The 18,717-nt window shown below is 57.5% G+C and overlaps 4 protein-coding genes across 8 annotated transcripts; 2 read left to right on the top strand and 2 right to left on the bottom strand.

Moving 5' to 3' along the window:
* Nucleotides 1-7,730: 7,730 nt before the first annotated feature.
* On the bottom strand, nucleotides 7,731-8,147 carry LOC148592205 (claw keratin-like). 2 transcript variants are annotated; one of them, XM_088535353.1, is made up of 2 exons: nucleotides 7,903-8,147; nucleotides 7,731-7,857 (listed from the first exon to the last, which is right to left on the bottom strand). In XM_088535353.1, exons 1-2 carry the CDS (start codon nucleotides 8,145-8,147, stop codon nucleotides 7,731-7,733), a joined length of 372 nt encoding a protein of 123 aa, XP_088391479.1. The 2 variants fall into 2 exon arrangements, with proteins under 2 accessions (XP_088391479.1, XP_088391478.1); XM_088535352.1 differs by having other exon boundaries at nucleotides 7,731-8,147.
* A 1,400-nt stretch (nucleotides 8,148-9,547) lies between these two features.
* Nucleotides 9,548-9,964, top strand: LOC148592206 (claw keratin-like). 2 transcript variants are annotated; one of them, XM_088535365.1, is made up of 2 exons: nucleotides 9,548-9,792; nucleotides 9,838-9,964. In XM_088535365.1, exons 1-2 carry the CDS (start codon nucleotides 9,548-9,550, stop codon nucleotides 9,962-9,964), a joined length of 372 nt encoding a protein of 123 aa, XP_088391491.1. The 2 variants fall into 2 exon arrangements, with proteins under 2 accessions (XP_088391491.1, XP_088391490.1); XM_088535364.1 differs by having other exon boundaries at nucleotides 9,548-9,964.
* Nucleotides 9,965-13,418: 3,454 nt separating this feature from the next.
* On the bottom strand, nucleotides 13,419-13,835 carry LOC148592207 (claw keratin-like). 2 transcript variants are annotated; one of them, XM_088535355.1, is made up of 2 exons: nucleotides 13,591-13,835; nucleotides 13,419-13,545 (listed from the first exon to the last, which is right to left on the bottom strand). In XM_088535355.1, the coding sequence occupies exons 1-2, from the start codon at nucleotides 13,833-13,835 to the stop codon at nucleotides 13,419-13,421; spliced, it is 372 nt and encodes a 123-aa protein (XP_088391481.1). The 2 variants fall into 2 exon arrangements, with proteins under 2 accessions (XP_088391481.1, XP_088391480.1); XM_088535354.1 differs by having other exon boundaries at nucleotides 13,419-13,835.
* Nucleotides 13,836-15,235: 1,400 nt separating this feature from the next.
* LOC148592208 (claw keratin-like) lies at nucleotides 15,236-15,652 on the top strand. Of its 2 annotated transcripts, XM_088535357.1 has the most exons (2): nucleotides 15,236-15,480; nucleotides 15,526-15,652. In XM_088535357.1, exons 1-2 carry the CDS (start codon nucleotides 15,236-15,238, stop codon nucleotides 15,650-15,652), a joined length of 372 nt encoding a protein of 123 aa, XP_088391483.1. The 2 variants fall into 2 exon arrangements, with proteins under 2 accessions (XP_088391483.1, XP_088391482.1); XM_088535356.1 differs by having other exon boundaries at nucleotides 15,236-15,652.
* The last annotated feature ends 3,065 nt before the right edge of the window (nucleotides 15,653-18,717 follow it).

An 18,717-nucleotide genomic window follows, 5' to 3' on the forward strand; every position in this document is an offset into this window, starting at 1 on the left:
GATCTGTCTGTGGATCCCAATCAGCTGAAGGGATGAGTTGCCTTGATTTGCATTGCAGACTGTTACACCTGATGTGAATTTAGCATGGTGATTCAGCACATGAAAAGCCTTTGGTGGAGTCTGTCTGGAGTCCTCTCCCATGTGCAGCTGCTGCCTTGGTCAGGTATGTTCCTCTACAAAGCAGTGCTCCATGGATGCAGATTTGGAATGGTTGGACCCAAGCGGAGCCTCTCTGGCAGTTCCCTGGGGACTCAGCAGCATCTCCTCTGTTCTCCCTGTGTTCCTTGCTGATCCCCTCTGCCTCCTGAATAACCTGCTGAATTAGTGTCTGGGATTGGTATCATTCCTGGGATCTGGTTTCATCTGGATGTGAATGCAGATGAACTTTGCTTCCTCCCTGCAGGATGTTGCACCTGGTGCTTATGTGATGAGGCAAGAAGCCCTCGAGCGAGGCCTCGGCAGCGGGGAGACGTCTGCGCCCACGTCTGTAATTCTGCCTGCTGCATATTCGCAGGAGACTTGGATCCCTGTGGGCCTGGAGTGATGTCTCCTATTGGGAGGCTTCTCTTGTGGCTGGGATGGCTGCAGCCTGGGAGGCTCATTCCTTGGTCATTAAGCTGTCAATCACTTTTACTTCTGCCCTTCTCCCTCCCTCCTGCTAATTATGGGGGATGTAATTAGTGCTTCCCATCGTAGCTGCCTTCTCTTCTCCTGTAACTCAGCTCTTGTGCATGGCTGGGGCTGGGAACTGCAGGAGAGGAGAGGGGCAGGATGGAGCCCTGGGCTTGCACAGGGCATTGCCCACGCTGGGTGATCTCTGCAGAACAAATGGCCATGGTTAAGCTTTAATATTCATGGAGAGGAGAGGGAAGTGAGCTCCCTCAGCTCTTGTATCTGATACCCCATTCAGAGGCACAGGAATGCTGAGCAAGTCCGGCACTTTGTGTCTTGCTTTGGCCCCATCTTTGGTCCTCAAATGTGCATAACTTGGGATGGAGCCATCAGCAAATGCTTGTTATTATTAATTTTCCTCAATCTAAACATCTCTCAGCTAACACTTTGCAGCATATTGTCTGCGTTTGGTGAAAGAGGGGCAGAGTTAAGGTGACCCTGAAGTCTGAGGGAGATGGAGGTTGGGGCATTACTTGTGTCCTTAGCAGCCTTGGACTTTATAGAGTGCTCAAAACCACAGTGCTGAGAAGCAAGTGGCTCCTGTACATTGCACCTCAGGGAAACAATTAGAAATACCAAGCACAAGAGGGGGGAAAAAAGCAGAACAGAAAGCAGCAATACGATGCTGGATTTTTAATGAGGCTGAGAAGCACAGTATACAGCAGTTACAGCGGTGCGGGCTGAGAACACAGGTTTCTACACTGTGTAAGCAAGGAACTATGAAGAATTACTACATTTCAGAGGCGATGCATGGAGGATCATTGGACATAGCTGCAGACTGGGGTGTTCGACCGAGGCGTGGAGCAGCGGAGCCTCCCGACTCCGGTCGCCGTTGCAGCAGCTTCGCAGGGAAACAGCTTGTACAAGGAGCCGTAAATTGCGCTCTGGCTTCCTACTTGTCGGGCTGTATTTAGCAGGAGGAGCAGCTGCTGTAGCTGTATCCGCGGGTGTAGCGGGAGGAGTAGGGGTAGTAGCAGCGGGAGCCGCAGCCGTCGCCCAGGCTGTAGAGGCCGCGGGAGCCCCACTGGCCGCGGTAGCCGCAGGGGCTGCCGCACTCGTAGCCGCGGTAGCCGCAGGGGCTGCCGCAGTCGTAGCTGCGGTAGCTGTACACGGTCCCGTAGCTGCAGGGCGAGTAGCAGGAGTCCTCGCACTGCCTCTGGTAGTAGTAGGTCATCTTGGGGCCGGGGGAGCCTGCAACACAGCAGCGCAGAGGGGGTTAGATGTGCCCGAGAGCCCGAGCCGCAGCTCGCGCCGCTCTGCAAATGCCACGGAACGAGAAGAAGCAGCAGGAGCTCCCCGGCTCCTCATTTTCAAATGGTCTCCCTGGTTTTCTGGCCCAGCTTGCCCCTTTCTGTGTCTTTTCCCCCTGCTTTTCTTATTTCCCCCCCCACTTCTTCCCTTGCTGCCGCTGCCTAAAATTTGCAGCCCGGTTTTGGCCCTCGCTGGGATCAGGCTCCTCGTGAGGAGGTACCTGGCGTCTCCTGCGTTAGTATCCAGGGCTTCCCCGGAGCCGGTGAGCGGAGACGCCAGGTACCGTGCGGACACCAGGAGCTGGTGCTGGCAGGAGGTGGAGCGGGGAGCAGGGGCAACGTGGCGGAGGGCGGCTGAATTCGGCCAGCTGCAAGTTTGTCCCCTCTGAGCCCCGCTTGCCCCTTAATTACCGATTAAACATCTAAGAGCCATCAGAGCAGATGAGGAATCATCTATTACTCCCTGTTTTTGTCTTAAATAATGCAAGTGGTTGCCTGCTTCTCAGTGAAGAAGCCTATAAGGCTGCAGTATACAAGAAGGTCAAATGCTCCTCGTGTGCTTCCAACTAGGAAGAGCTAGATGCAACCGTCCCCAAAGCTTACATGGATGTTCTAATACCCCATTTCTAACAGAAAATCATGGCCCTCACTCCTAACACCCAGATACTCTCTGATAGCACTAGAGCAAGAGCCCCGTGGCCGCCGCGTAGCTGCCCTGACTTACCGAGCTGAGCGCGAACCCGAGTGCTGCGGTGCGGATGGACGGTCGCGGAGTTCCGTCCCTTTTATATGTTTTTCTTGGCCAAGCCTCCAGCGCTTCGGACTCGCGTTCATCACAAAACAAATTTTCTTGTGCACGTCACTCTTCCCGTTGATGTAATTGTGTGTGTGTGGTTGTTTGTTTTATTTTTTTTCGGGGCTGTGATGATTAGTCAGTTCTTGGCTTCCCAAAGCATGACGTTTACACTGCAGCTTGCTTTCATGTTGGGGCTTCCTGGATCAATTATATCTATAATATGGTGAAACCCAAGTTATCCTGCTTCCCCTTTCCTGTTATATTTAGGACAGAGTTGATTGAGACTTGAAATCCCTATATTTGGAGGGAGGATCAATGTTTTGCTACGTGAAGTTTTGTATTGAAACCACCTTTGATTTGAGAAGAAATTTCCAAAATTTTTGCAAAAGATAATCATATAAACCGTCTCTTGTTTCTTCATCTCTTTCTGATTTGGTTACAAAATTGCAATTTTAGGGTAGATTCTTGAAGTTATTTGCATTTGCTGCTCATGTGTTTATGACTGATAGGTAGCAATTAGTAAAGCATCTAGTGGTTTTCAGAGATGCTGATATTTGGAATATCCAGTTTTTGCACCATATATGAAATAAATTAGAGGTTCGTTCCCCGAGAGAACAAGGCCAAGCAAGGCAGAGCTCCTCAGATCCAAAAATACCTGCTGAGCTGTTCACGCTCAGATCAGAAAATGATTCATTCGGGAGCTTATTAAGAGAAGCAAGATAAAAGAAACCGGAACATATCTCTCTAATAGCCATTCCCTTCCCGCGAAGGCCCCCAAATACTTAATATTATTTAATGCAACGTCATTTTAATGTTGCTGAGGTTCTGAACAATGCCAGTAATGACAGTGAATAACGCTGAGCCCTGTGAGCAGAATGCGACCTGGAAAGCAGCAATATCCCGGCCTTCCCGGTGACCTTCACCTCCAAACCCTGCTGTTTACTTGCCTCTAAAGCAAAACTAATAACAGGTACGTAGAGGCTCGCTCCCTCTCTTGGGATTTTGAGTGTTAAAGCCTTCATTAATACTTATTAAAGATTCCCATGCACAAAGAGTTTAGTTATTTAAATATTACCACTTCATTCTCGAAAACGCCCCAGTGTTATGTAAGGTAGCTGCTAAAAATGACCATCATGTTTCTGCCTCTATTAATGGAGTAATTTAAGGCTTCAGAATGGAATCTCTAAAGGATATTTCTACTAAAAATATATGTGAAAAGTCTGCTTCAGAGCTTATAGGCTGGTTCTCATTTGGTTTCAGTATGTAGGCATAGCAAATCTTAATAAATCTTTTTCCCTCTGCTACAGAAAGTGTTGGAGGGGGTTGCTGTGAATATGAGAAAATGCCCAAACTGAGCCGTGGTGGTTGCTGCTCCCAGCATTGCTGCCGAGCAGAGCAAGCCTGGGCACCAGCACCCCCTGCCCTCTCTGCGGGGAGGTGAAGGAGCCCCCGGGGCGCAGGGCGCTCTTGTGGCATCGGAGCAGCGGCTGGAAACCCCGCGGGAACGAGCGGTGCTGGGTGAGGAGTCACCGCGGCGGCCGCATCCGCCGCCCGGGGCAGAGCCCTGGCCCGCACGGAGCTATAAAAGCCCGGACGGGCAGGCGCCCGGCACTTGCTTCTTCCAGCTGTGCTCCCTGCTGAACTCGGTAAGTCTCAGCAGCTTGTAAAGGAAATCAGCCTGGTTCATACTGTTTTTTCCCCCTTTTTTCATGCCGTTCCTTCTCTTTCTTCCTGGGATGGGAAATCTGGAAGGCTTCAAAAAAGCTACACTGAACATGAGATACATTTACGGATTATGTGCTGTAGATCAGGTGTTAGGTGTTGTAGATCAGTGCATTGGAAATGAAGGTTGTGATTTGATGAGGACTGTTTGCACCTGACATAACTTCAGACATTCTTAGTACTAATGAAAATAGAGGGGGAAAGTGTGTTATTTATGCAAGAAACATCTTTCCCCTTCCTGAAGTTTTGTCTTACTCGTGTTCTGCAGTATCCCATATAATTTCTCATTTCTGCACTGCAGAAATTCCCCATGAGCTCCCTGAGGGCTCTGGTACAGGTGACATCTCTTGGTGTGGCAGATCAAGACCCTTGGGCACAGCTGGGGGCAGGCAGGAAGGTCCAACAGGCTGCTCAGGAGGTGATTTGGGGGGAGACGCAGTGTTAAATGTGGGGTGCATAAGCAGGCACATGGGGAGGGTTCTGTCCAGCACGCCCGTGTTCGCTCTCGGGATACACTCGAGCTCTGCTCTGCTCCTGGCGCCGTTGCCTTATGGGTTTCTTGTCTGCGCTGCTGTGTTGCAGGCTCCCCCGGCCCCAAGATGACCTACTACTACCAGAGGCAGTGCGAGGACTCCTGCTACTCGCCCTGCAGCTACGGGACCGTGTACAGCTACCGCAGCTATGACTGCGGCAGCCCCTGCGGCTACCGCGGCTATGAGTGCGGCAGCCCCTGCGGCTACCGCGGCCAGTGGGGCTCCCGCGGCCTCTACAGCCTGGGCGACGGCTGCGGCTCCCGCTGCTACTACCCCTACTCCTCCCGCTACACCCGCGGATACAGCTACAGCAGCTGCTCCTCCTGCTAAAGGCGGGGGGTTTTAAGGGGAAATGAGCACGGAGATTCACAACCATCATTACAGGGGCTGCTTGTGGGAGCTCGGTGTCCAGAGTGTTTTGGGCAGCTTGGTGTTTCTGCAAAACCTCTAGCTTCGTGTATTTCCAAAACTTGCTCTTTCCCTAATGCCTTCCTTGCTATTGACCGCTCTGTTGGGTTGATGGACACAGGGCTTCCTGTGGTTGTCACCAACTCCTGGACTCGGTCATGATGTTAAGGATCCCTGCGCTATGTCTCTCTCTAGATTTGTGTCTCTGATCTTGTTTCTGCTGAAGATGCACAAGAGAAGTGCATCGCCTGCTCCGCTTTGCGCTGTTAGGCTCAAAGGGAAAAGCTTGGAAATGGAAATTGGTAGTCCAAATAGCAAAACTGACTTCAACCGAAACTGATAAAATGAAATCTCTGTATTCTTTCTGCTTCTACTTTCTGTATCATTTTGGATTATGAGCTTTATCCTTATTAAAAATGTTACAGCATCATTGGATTTTTTTTGGTTTTTTTTTGCTCATCGGTGTTTCATTTTGTTAATATTGCACTATAGTAACTCAAATTGGCCTCTGGTTTGAATGTACCCAGATTTTCCCTTTGCTCCCCAAACTGATGTCTTTATGAGTTGTGCTGTGGATGTCAACACAGGGTGCTACAGCCATTGCCACCACATCTTGGTAGCCACAAATGGCGATGGAGGAGCCTCTTGAGCCAGAGGAGGAGGCGGGAGGCTGGGAGCAAAGACCTCTCCTTCTCCAAGGCTTTTGTGCTGGGGGTGTTTAAGGGCTGCCTGGGTGTTAGAGACCAAACCTGTTGCAAAGCAGAAACTTGCACACGTTCTCCTCACTTCAGGCGTTCACAGTGATCACTGTGAGCCTCTGCTTCTGTGACAGTGGATAGCATGGAGTTTCAGGTCTGTGTGGTTATTTCTGGGTGCTATCCTTCGGCGCAAGGCCAAAATGACTCTGTTATTCATTACTGAAGTATCTAACTAGCAACAGTGCCGAACTCTTAGTAGTATGAAGTGTAATGTAGTTAAGGCACAAAGTAGCCTGGGCAGGGCTTTGAAATCCTGATTAAGCCTTAGAAGACTTAAATCTGTAATTGACATCAGAGTGCCTATGCAAGAATAGGCTTAAAGTGAGCAGGAAGACGGAGTATTTTGTATTTTTAAAAAATTAGTATTATTCCCTCTGAAAGTGATAATGAACTCTTAATAAAATGGTATTGTACACGTATAAAATATTAAAGATTATCTACAAATAAAATAGAAATCCTGAATTCTGCAGCACCCTCAATAAACTCCTCTCTGCTCTTCTTTAAAGGTTGTTCAACAGCTGCAGTTGGAAACTCAGGTTGCAGCAGAGACCAGAGTGAAATGGGCTGCCCAGCAAGAGAAGACGGAGTCACCGCTTCTGGGCTCTGTTGTGGCTGTTCGGGCAGACCCACATTAGAATGAAAAACTTGAAGGCCATAAAATCATATTCTGACTAAAGCATGACTTAGCAAGCACTTCTGAAGTGACTATTATTAACTAATGGAGCACTTAAAAAGAACAGAAGGCACTTAATACAGTAATAATGCACGACGAACATATAAAATACTTATGAGCGTCTGTGAAGTGCTTTGAACTTCTCCAACTACCCAGCATGGGAGATCTGGAAGACTTCAAAAAAGCAACACCGAACATGAGATACATTTACGGATTATGTGCTGTCCTAAGCTGCCCTTGGAATGAGGTTAGTAGTTTGTTGGGTTTTTTTTTGGCTAAGCTTAGTGATCTTCTGAGTATCAAGGTGTCCCCTAACTCATGTGAGCAATGGCACATGGCAAAGGATGACCAGCCTCTGAGCTGGAGCTCTGGCATTGCCATGTGTCCAAGAATCATGGGAAAAAGCGGTCAAAGTATGAAGAATATTCTGACAGGGAAGGGAGACCTGGAAACGCAGTGGTGTTGAGTGCTGCAGGGTGACGGGGACAGCTCATGGGACGTGCTCTCCATGGCCCAGCCCCAGGGCCAGCATTCCTTTGCGTGCACCAACCAAAGAGGCCCCAGGCTCCAAGCAAGATGCTGCAGGAGCTGAGAGAGCCCAGCGCCGTGTGGGCTGCTGCTGTGGGGCAGGTGGGGAAGGAGCAAGAAGCACCAGGAGCCAACGCTGCGATGCAAGAGAGATTTTATTGGAGCTCCCAGGGAGGAGGCACACGGGGAGGAGCAGGATGGAGGCCATGGTGAGGCCGCGGTCCCTGTGCGGAGCTGCAGGGCGCAGCCGAGCAGCGGCCGTGCCGCAGCAGGAGGGAGCGAGCGCTGGGCTGTGCCGCAGGAGCGATGCCTTGCAGGGTGCCAGGGATGCGGAGGTGCCGCTGCATTTCGGGAGCTGTCCTTGGCGTGCGGCCGTGTCCAGCGTGGGGCTTAGCAGGGCCCACAGTTGCCGTTGAGGTAGCGGTGGCCAAAGCCCCAGCCCCCAGAACCGCAGCTCCCGTAGGAGCCGTAGCCCCCGTAGCCCCCAAAGGCTCCGTAGCTTCCAAGGCCTCCGTAGCTTCCAAGGCCTCCGTAGCCCAGATAGCCCCTGCGGCCTCCCAGCGCCCCCGCGCTTCCAAAGGTGCCACCAAAGGGACTTCCAACGGCGGGGACGCCCTGGGAGCCAACGATGCTGGACTGCGGGAAGGAGCTGAGGATGGGCCCGGGCAGGGTGACCACGGAGGCCGGGGGCTGGATGACCACGGTGGAGTCGGGGCACTGGCGCACGCAGGGCTCGTTGCAGGAGTCGGCGAGCGGGGCCGGGGTGGCCACCCCGCAGGGAGAGGCGCACACGGCGGAGCAGGACATCCTTGGGCTGGGCACGGCAAGCTGCGGGACAAGGCAGAGCCGCGCTCAGCGCCATGCGGAGCCCCAGGGGCCTGCGCTGCTCTGGACTCGCCCTGGGCACCCCAGGAGGCTGCGGGACGTCCCTGACACCCTGGGGCAGCCGGCGCCACCCTGGGAAATGCCCCACACACCCCTTGGCCCTGCAGCGCTCCGGGGACACCCCAGCACCGGGAGAGCGGCCATCGCCCTGCACAGAGCAGGGGGACAGCCCAGAGCACCCCGAGAGGTGGCTGCGCCGCTCCACGGACACGGAGCATCCCAGCCCTTTGCCTGCCGCAGCCCTCCGTGCCCGAGCGCCCCGAGCAGCAGCAGGGCCCAGGAGCGGGAGGCAAGCGGAGCGGGAGAGCAGGGCGAGGAGCAGCCAGGGAAGGCAGCACCGAGGAGGGAGAGGCTGCCAGGTTGGACTTACTGTTCGGAGGAAGGAGTGGAGCGAAGGCGGCTGGATGGAGGGCTGCAAAGCCCAGAGCTCTTTTATACCATGGCAGAGGCCCCGGGCAGCAGCCAAGGGGCGGTTGCGGAAGCCCCTGTTAATGCGGCCGTAAAGCGGCCACGCGCCCCGCGTCACCTAATGATGGGGCAGAGGGACCCAGCGCTGCGGAGCCCCAGGCAGCCCAGTCTTGTGAAGGGAGGCGGCGCTGGCAGCTGGAGCCGTGACACTGAATGACACGAGGGACCAGATGCTGTCACTGCTGACAATAGCAAGAACGGCCGATCTGTCCTTAATCCCACGTTGGGAATGCAGACGGGAGGAATGGGCGTCTTGCAGACGCGCTGGTAAACGCGGAGTCCACCCAGCACGTGCGCTATTAGCCCCGTTTTATGGGCTGGTAAACAGAGGAGGCCGCAGTCAGCGGAAAGGGAGAGGCCGTCGCGACTGCGCGTGGCCCTGGAGTGTCCCCAGGCCGTGCGGCGGCCGTGACCCCCGGGCTGGGGCACGTGGGCATGGCCAAGTGTCCCCGTGTCCCATGCGCGTCCCCACAGGGTACTGCACGCTCGGGACTGCGCGACGGGCGGGCGAAGAGCAGCCATGGACCGGGCAGGGCAGAGCCCGTCCACGCGGAGAGCTGTCCGGACACGTTGGCTGGGGGATCAGGAGCCGATGGCGGTGCCGGTGCCTGCAGGCCAAGTGTTGCCGCGTGATCCTTTTGTGTCATTGCGCGTCCCCAGCGCGCTGGGCCCCTCTGCCCCATCATTAGGTGATGCGGGGTGCGTGGGCGCGTTACGAGCGCTGGGGATCAACAGGGGCTGCAACAACCGCCCTCTGGTTGGTGCCCGGGGCCTCTGCCACGGCTATAAAAGAGCGGAGGCTGCAGAGCCGTCTATCCAGCTGCCTCCACTCGAGTCTCCTGCCCAGCCCAAGGATGTCCTGCTCCGCCGTGTGCGCCGCTCCCTGCGGGGTGGCCACCCCGGCCCCGCTCGCCGACTCCTGCAACGAGCCCTGCGTGCGCCAGTGCCCCGACTCCACCGTGGTCATCCAGCCCCCGGCCTCCGTGGTCACCCTGCCCGGGCCCATCCTCAGCTCCTTCCCGCAGTCCAGCATCGTTGGCTCCCAGGGCGTCCCCGCCGTTGGAAGTCCCTTTGGTGGCACCTTTGGAAGCGCGGGGGCGCTGGGAGGCCGCAGGGGCTATCTGGGCTACGGAGGCCTTGGAAGCTACGGAGGCCTTGGAAGCTACGGAGCCTTTGGGGGCTACGGGGGCTACGGCTCCTACGGGAGCTGCGGTTCTGGGGGCTGGGGCTTTGGCCACCGCTACCTCAACGGCAACTGTGGGCCCTGCTAGGCCCCACGCTGGACACGGCCGCACGCCAAGGACAGCTCCCGAAATGCAGCGGCACCTCCGCATCCCTGGCACCTTGCAAGGCATCGCTCCTGCGGCACAGCCCAGCGCTCGCTCCCTCCTGCTGCGGCACGGCCGCTGCTCGGCTGCGCCCTGCAGCTCCGCACAGGGACCGCGGCCTCACCGTGGCCTCCATCCTGCTCCTCCCCGTGTGCCTCCTCCCTGGGAGCTCCAATAAAATCTCTCTTGCATCGCAGCGTTGGCTCCTGGTGCTTCTTGCTCCTTCCTTTTTCACATCCTGGCCCCATCAGCAGCCCTAGACACGTGAGAGCTGCTTGGGCCATTTGCACCCAACTCCCACCACAAGTCCTCATTAGGGGAACATCTGCAATATGTCCCGTTCTCCCAGATGCCTCTTCTGCAACATCTGCTTCCACGGGGTGCTCCACCACATGCAGAGGACACATGTGGCTTGTTCAGCAAAACCGGTTTACTCCTTTCTCTCCTTTTCTTTGCATCTTGGGCTCCTCCACACCAAGGCAAGAAGAGGTATTAGGCACCCCCAGGCACTTGGTGTTCTGTCACCTGCATTCCCAGCACACACAGGGCCATGGGTCTGTTGGACCCAACCGGAGCCTCCCAACAAACCCAGGCCCAGGACAGAACCTCTGCTGATCAGGATTTGGCTTCGTGGTGGAGATGGTGCCCGATCCCCAGCACTCCCCACCAACCTTTCCTCAAGCTTCTTTGGCTCCCTTCCTCTTCCTCCTCCTCCTCCCTGATCCCAGCTCTGCTGGGGGCTCCTCTTTCCCCGCACCGTTCCAGCAGGAGCTCCTCACTTCATTTCCCCTGTATTGCCCCACCGCAGCCCTGGGGACACAGCTCTGATGGGACAGGAGCTGGACAGAAATGCTCCCAAAGGGAAAAGGCAACGAGGAAAGTTCTGCTGGGGTTGAGGTGCAGGATGTGGGAACGTGGAATAGCACCATGCCGGGGTTTGCCCCTTGGCCACTGTTTGTGCATTCTCTGTCTTCACAGCTGGGCATGAAGCAGTTTTCCTGAGCACCCCAACAGCAACCAAGGTGCTGCCCTGCTACTTGGGTGCTTCCCTGGCACACACGGGCACTGCCATGGCACCGTGCAGGACCAGGATGGCACCGTCTAAAGAACATGGGGGAAAGAGGGATCCTGCATGGTGGATTCCTGCTAACCTCTCAAAGCCTTAGAGGCTTTGCCCTCGCAGCTGCTGTGATGCCCTTGCACTTCATAGGGTGTTTGATAGGAGCCAGGACCCCTCAACTCCTAAATGTCCCGAGTGCCGGGGAACCCGGGAGGATGCGGATCCGTCTCGCCCAGCCCTTGTGCAAGCGTTCAACTCCCGTGCAGGCACAACAGGATGGCCACAGCTCAGCAGCACCTCTGAGCAGGGAACAACGTCCTCCCATTTCCCTGGCCTCCCGAGCGGGACTCTACCAGCCCATGAAGGAAGGAACCAACAGCCATCCCGGCTGTTCTGGCCATTTCCAAGAGATCTGCGTCATGTCCACAGCGCTTTGACATGAGCAAGGTGAGACCTGGAAACAAGCTGAAGGCCAATGTGACGCCAGTCTTCAAAAAAGACAAGAAGGACCCAGGCAACTACAGGGCAGTGAGCCTCACCTCCGTCCCGGGAAAAGTGATGGAACGGCTCATCCTGGCTGTTGTCTCCAGGCACATGGAGGACAAGAAGGTGGTCAAGGGTAGTCAGTATGGATTCACCAAGGGGAAGTCTTGCTTGACGAACCTGATAGCCTTCTATGATGGAATGACCAGCTGGATAGATGAGGGGAGAGCGGTGGATGTCGTCTATCTCGACTTCACCAAGGCTTTTGACACCGTCCCTCACAACATCCTCCTGGGCAAGCTCCGGAAGTGTGGGATAGATGAGTGCACAGTGAGGTGGATTAGGAACTGGCTGGATGGCAGGGCCCAGAGAGTGGTGATCAGCGGTGCAGAGTCTGGTTGGAGGCCTGCAGCTAGCGGGGTCCCCCAGGGGTCAGTCCTTGGTCCAGTCCTGTTCAATTTGTTCATCAATGACCTGGATGAAGGCACAGATGCTCCCTCAGCAAGTTTGCTGATGATACCAAACTGGGAGGAGTAGCCGATACCCCAGAGGGCTGCGCTGCCATCCAGAGGGACCTGGACAGACTGGACAACTGGGCGCTGAAAAACCTCATGCAATTCAACAAGGCCAAGTGCAAGGTCCTGCACCTGGGGAGGAATAACCCCAGACACCAGGACAGGCTGGGGACCGACCTTGTGGAGAGCAGCTCTGCAGAGAGGGACCAGGGTGTCATGGTGGACAACAAGGTGACCATGAGGCAGCAGTGTGATCTTGTGGCCAAGAAGGCCAATGGGATCCTGGGCTGCATTAAGGAGAGCATCTCCAGCAGATTGAGGGAGGGGATCCTGCCCCTCTACTCAGCCCTGGTGAGGCCACATCTGGAGTATTGTGTCCAGTTCTGGGCTCCACAGGACAAGAGGGATGTGGAGCTGCTGGAGAGAGGCCAGCGCAGGGCTCCGAGGATGAGGAGGGGCCTGGAACATCTGCCCTATGTGGAGAGGCTGAGGGAGCTGGGCCTGTTCAGCTGGAGAAGAGAAGGCTGAGAGGGACCTGAGCAGTGTCTAGAAGTACCTCAAGGGAGGCCGTGAGGAGGATGGTGCTGGTCTCTTTTCAGTGGTGGCCAATGACAGAACTAGAGGTAATGGGCCCAAACTGAAGCACCAAAAGTTCCAGAGGAACTTAAGGAATAATTTTTTAACAGTGAGGGTGACGAGCACTGGAACAGGCTGCCCAGAGAGGTTGTGGAGTCTCCTTCTCTGGAGATCTTCAAACCCACTTGGACGCAGTCCTGTGCCACGTGCTCTAGGTGACCCTGCGTGTGCAGGGGGTTGGACTAGATGACCTTGAGAGGTTCCTTCCAACCTTAAGGATTCTATGATTCTATGAAACACAGTGGTGTTGAGTGCTGCAGGGTGATGGGGACAGCTCATGGGACGTGCTCTCCATGGCCCAGCCCCAGGGCCAGCATTCCTTTGCGTGCACCAACCAAAGAGGCCCCAGGCTCCAAGCAAGATGCTGCAGGAGCTGAGAGAGCCCAGCGCCGTGTGGGCTGCTGCTGTGGGGCAGGTGGGGAAGGAGCAAGAAGCACCAGGAGCCAACGCTGCGATGCAAGAGAGATTTTATTGGAGCTCCCAGGGAGGAGGCACACGGGGAGGAGCAGGATGGAGGCCACGGTGAGGCCGCGGTCCCTGTGCGGAGCTGCAGGGCGCAGCCGAGCAGCGGCCGTGCCGCAGCAGGAGGGAGCGAGCGCTGGGCTGTGCCGCAGGAGCGATGCCTTGCAGGGTGCCAGGGATGCGGAGGTGCCGCTGCATTTCGGGAGCTGTCCTTGGCGTGCGGCCGTGTCCAGCGTGGGGCTTAGCAGGGCCCACAGTTGCCGTTGAGGTAGCGGTGGCCAAAGCCCCAGCCCCCAGAACCGCAGCTCCCGTAGGAGCCGTAGCCCCCGTAGCCCCCAAAGGCTCCGTAGCTTCCAAGGCCTCCGTAGCTTCCAAGGCCTCCGTAGCCCAGATAGCCCCTGCGGCCTCCCAGCGCCCCCGCGCTTCCAAAGGTGCCACCAAAGGGACTTCCAACGGCGGGGACGCCCTGGGAGCCAACGATGCTGGACTGCGGGAAGGAGCTGAGGATGGGCCCGGGCAGGGTGACCACGGAGGCCGGGGGCTGGATGACCACGGTGGAGTCGGGGCACTGGCGCACGCAGGGCTCGTTGCAGGAGTCGGCGAGCGGGGCCGGGGTGGCCACCCCGCAGGGAGAGGCGCACACGGCGGAGCAGGACATCCTTGGGCTGGGCACGGCAAGCTGCGGGACAAGGCAGAGCCGCGCTCAGCGCCATGCGGAGCCCCAGGGGCCTGCGCTGCTCTGGACTCGCCCTGGGCACCCCAGGAGGCTGCGGGACGTCCCTGACACCCTGGGGCAGCCGGCGCCACCCTGGGAAATGCCCCACACACCCCTTGGCCCTGCAGCGCTCCGGGGACACCCCAGCACCGGGAGAGCGGCCATCGCCCTGCACGGAGCAGGGGGACAGCCCAGAGCACCCCGAGAGGTGGCTGCGCCGCTGCACGGACACGGAGCATCCCAGCCCTTTGCCTGCCGCAGCCCTCCGTGCCCGAGCGCCCCGAGCAGCAGCAGGGCCCAGGAGCGGGAGGCAAGCGGAGCGGGAGAGCAGGGCGAGGAGCAGCCAGGGAAGGCAGCGCCGAGGAGGGAGAGGCTGCCAGGTTGGACTTACTGTTCGGAGGAAGGAGTGGAGCGAAGGCAGCTGGATGGAGGGCTGCAAAGCCCAGAGCTCTTTTATACCATGGCAGAGGCCCCGGGCAGCAGCCAAGGGGCGGTTGCGGAAGCCCCTGTTAATGCGGCCGTAAAGCGGCCACGCGCCCCGCGTCACCTAATGATGGGGCAGAGGGACCCAGCGCTGCGGAGCCCCAGGCAGCCCAGTCTTGTGAAGGGAGGCGGCGCTGGCAGCTGGAGCCGTGACACTGAATGACACGAGGGACCAGATGCTGTCACTGCTGACAATAGCAAGAACGGCCGATCTGTCCTTAATCCCACGTTGGGAATGCAGACGGGAGGAATGGGCGTCTTGCAGACGCGCTGGTAAACGCGGAGTCCACCCAGCACGTGCGCTATTAGCCCCGTTTTATGGGCTGGTAAACAGAGGAGGCCGCAGTCAGCGGAAAGGGAGAGGCCGTCGCGACTGCGCGTGGCCCTGGAGTGTCCCCAGGCCGTGCGGCGGCCGTGACCCCTGGGCTGGGGCACGTGGGCATGGCCAAGTGTCCCCGTGTCCCATGCGCGTCCCCACAGGGTACCGCACGCTCGGGACTGCGCGACGGGCAGGCGAAGAGCAGCCATGGACCGGGCAGGGCAGAGCCCGTCCACGCGGAGAGCTGTCCGGACACGTTGGCTGGGGGATCAGGAGCCGATGGCGGTGCCGGTGCCTGCAGGCCAAGTGTTGCCGCGTGCTCCTTTTGTGTCATTGCGCGTCCCCAGCGCGCTGGGCCCCTCTGCCCCATCATTAGGTGATGCGGGGTGCGTGGGCGCGTTACGAGCGCTGGGGATCAACAGGGGCTGCAACAACCGCCCTCTGGTTGGTGCCCGGGGCCTCTGCCACGGCTATAAAAGAGCGGAGGCTGCAGAGCCGTCTATCCAGCTGCCTCCACTCGAGTCTCCTGCCCAGCCCAAGGATGTCCTGCTCCGCCGTGTGCGCCTCTCCCTGCGGGGTGGCCACCCCGGCCCCGCTCGCCGACTCCTGCAACGAGCCCTGCGTGCGCCAGTGCCCCGACTCCACCGTGGTCATCCAGCCCCCGGCCTCCGTGGTCACCCTGCCCGGGCCCATCCTCAGCTCCTTCCCGCAGTCCAGCATCGTTGGCTCCCAGGGCGTCCCCGCCGTTGGAAGTCCCTTTGGTGGCACCTTTGGAAGCGCGGGGGCGCTGGGAGGCCGCAGGGGCTATCTGGGCTACGGAGGCCTTGGAAGCTACGGAGGCCTTGGAAGCTACGGAGCCTTTGGGGGCTACGGGGGCTACGGCTCCTACGGGAGCTGCGGTTCTGGGGGCTGGGGCTTTGGCCACCGCTACCTCAACGGCAACTGTGGGCCCTGCTAAGCCCCACGCTGGACACGGCCGCACGCCAAGGACAGCTCCCGAAATGCAGCGGCACCTCCGCATCCCTGGCACCCTGCAAGGCATCGCTCCTGCGGCACAGCCCAGCGCTCGCTCCCTCCTGCTGCGGCACGGCCGCTGCTCGGCTGCGCCCTGCAGCTCCGCACAGGGACCGCGGCCTCACCGTGGCCTCCATCCTGCTCCTCCCCGTGTGCCTCCTCCCTGGGAGCTCCAATAAAATCTCTCTTGCATCGCAGCGTTGGCTCCTGGTGCTTCTTGCTCCTTCCTTTTTCACATCCTGGCCCCATCAGCAGCCCTAGACCCGTGAGAGCTGCTTGGGCCATTTACACCCAACTCCCACCACAAGGCCTCGTTAGGGGAACATCTGCAATATGTCCCGTTCTCCCCAGATGCCTCTTCTGCAGCATGTGCTTCCACAGGGTGCTCCACCACATGCAGAGGACACATGTGGCTTGTTCAGCAAAACCGGTTTACTCCTTTCTCTCCTTTTCTTTGCATCTTGCTCTCCTCCCCAGCAAGGCAAGAAGAGGTATTAGGCACCCCCAGGCACTTGGTGTTCTGTCACCTGAATTCCCAGCACACACAGGGCCATGGGTCTGCTGGACCCAACCGGAGCCTCCCAACAAACCCAGGCCCAGGACAGAACCTCTGCTGATCAGGATTTGGCTTCGTGGTGGAGATGGTGCCCGATCCCCAGCACTCCCCACCAACCTTTCCTCAAGCTTCTTTGGCTCCCTTCCTCTTCCTCCTCCTCCTCCCCTGATCCCAGCTCTGCTGGGGCCTCCTCTTTCCCCGCACCGTTCCAGCAGGAGCTCCTCACTTCATTTCCCCTGTATTGCCCTCCGGCAGCCCTGAGGACACAGCTCTGATGGGACAGGAGCTGGACAGAAATGCTCCCAAAGGAAAAAGGCAACGAGGAAAGTTCTGCTGGGGTTGAGGTGCAGGATGTGGGAACGTGGAATAGCACCATGCCGGGGTTTGCCCCTTGGCCACTGTTTGTGCATTCTCTGTCTTCACAGCTGGGCATGAAGCAGTTTTCCTGAGCACCCCAACAGCAACCAAGGTGCTGCCCTGCTACTTGGGTGCTTCCCTGGCACACACGGGCACTGCCATGGCACCGTGCAGGACCAGGATGGCACCGTCTAAAGAACATGGGGGAAAGAGGGATCCTGCATGGTGGATTCCTGCTAACCTCTGAAAGCCTTAGAGGCTTTGCCCTCACAGCTGCTGTGATGCCCTTGCACTTCCCAGGGTTTTTGATAGGAGCCAGGACCCCTCAACTCCTAAATGTCCCGAGTGCCGGGGAACCCGGGAGGATGCGGATCCGTCTCGCCCAGCCCTTGTGCAAGCGTTCAACTCCCGTGCAGGCACAACAGGATGGCCACAGCTCAGCAGCACCTCTGAGCAGGGAACAACGTCCTCCCATCTCCCTGGCCTCCCGAGCGGGGCTCTATCAGCCCATGAAGGAAGGAACCAACAGCCATCCCGGCTGTTCTGGCCATTTCCAAGAGATTCTGCATCATGTCCACAATGCTTTGACATGAGCAAGGTGAGACCTGGAAACAAGCTGAAGGCCAATGTCACGCCAGTCTTCAAAAAAGACAAGAAGGACTCAGGCAACTACAGGCCAGTGAGCCTCACCTCCGTCCCCAGAAAAGCGATGGAACGGCTCATCCTGGCTGTTGTCTCCGGGTACATGGAGGACAAGAAGGTGCTCAAGAGTAGTCAGCATGGATTCACCAAGGGGAAATCTTGCTTGACGAACCTGATAGCCTTCTATGATGAAATGACCGGCTGGATAGACGAGGGGAGAGCGGTGGATGTCGTCTATCTCGACTTCACCAAGGCTTTTGACACCGTCCCTCACAACATCCTCCTGGGCAAGCTCCGCAGTGTGGGATAGATGAGTGCACAGTGAGGTGGATTAGGAACTGGCTGGATGGCAGGGCCCAGAGAGTGGTGATCAGCGGTGCAGAGTCTAGTTGGAGGCCTGTGGCTAGTGGGGTCCCCCAGGGGTCAGTCCTTGGTCCAGTCCTGTTCAATTTATTCATCAATGACCTGGATGAAGGCACAGATGCTCCCTCAGCAAGTTTGCTGATGATACCAAACTGGGAGGAGTAGCCGATACCCCAGAGGGCTGCGCTGCCATCCAGAGGGACCTGGACAGACTGGACAACTGGGCAGTGAAAAACCTCATGCAATTCAACAAGGCCAAGTGCAAGGTCCTGCACCTGGGGAGGAATAACCCCAGACACCAGTACAGGCTGGGGACCGACCTTCTGGAGAGCAGCTCTGCGGAGAGGGACCTGGGTGTCATGGTGGACAACAAGGTGACCATGAGGCAGCAGGGTGCCCTCGTGGCCAGGAAGGCCAATGGGATCCTGGGGTGCGTTAAGAAGAGCGTCTCCAGCAGGTCGAGGGAGGGGATCCTGCCCCTCTGCTCAGCCCTGGTGAGGCCACATCTGGAGTATTGTGTCCAGTTCTGGGCTCCACAGGACAAGAGGGATGTGGAGCTGCTGGAGAGAGGCCAGCGCAGGGCTCCGAGGATGAGGAGGGGCCTGGAACATCTGCCCTATGAGGAGAGGCTGAGGAAGCTGGGCCTGTTCAGCTGGAGAAGAGAAGGCTGAGAGGGGACCTGAGCAGTGTCTAGAAGTACCTCAAGGGAGGCCGTGAGCAGGATGGTGCTGGTCTCTTTTCAGTGGTGGCCACTGACAGAACTAGAGGTAATGGCCACAAACTGAAGCACCAAAAGTTCCAGAGGAACTTAAGGAAATATTTTTTAACAGTGAGGGTGACGAGCACTGGAACAGGCTGCCCAGAGAGGTTGTGGAGTCTCCTTCTCTGGAGATCTTCAAACCCACTTGGACGCAGTCCTGTGCCACGTGCTCTAGGTGACCCTGCGTGTGCAGGGGGTTGGACTAGATGACTTTGAGAGGTTCCTTCCAACCTTAAGGATTCTATGATTCTATGAAACGCAGTGGTGTTGAGTGCTGCAGGGTGACGGGGACAGCTCATGGGACGTGCTCTCCACGGCCCAGCCCCAGGGC

Source organism: Tinamus guttatus, unplaced genomic scaffold (genome assembly GCF_059628265.1).
Source record: "Tinamus guttatus ecotype Peru unplaced genomic scaffold, ASM5962826v1 Tinamus_guttatus_pri_ptg000629l, whole genome shotgun sequence".
Taxonomy (NCBI): domain Eukaryota; kingdom Metazoa; phylum Chordata; class Aves; order Tinamiformes; family Tinamidae; genus Tinamus; species Tinamus guttatus.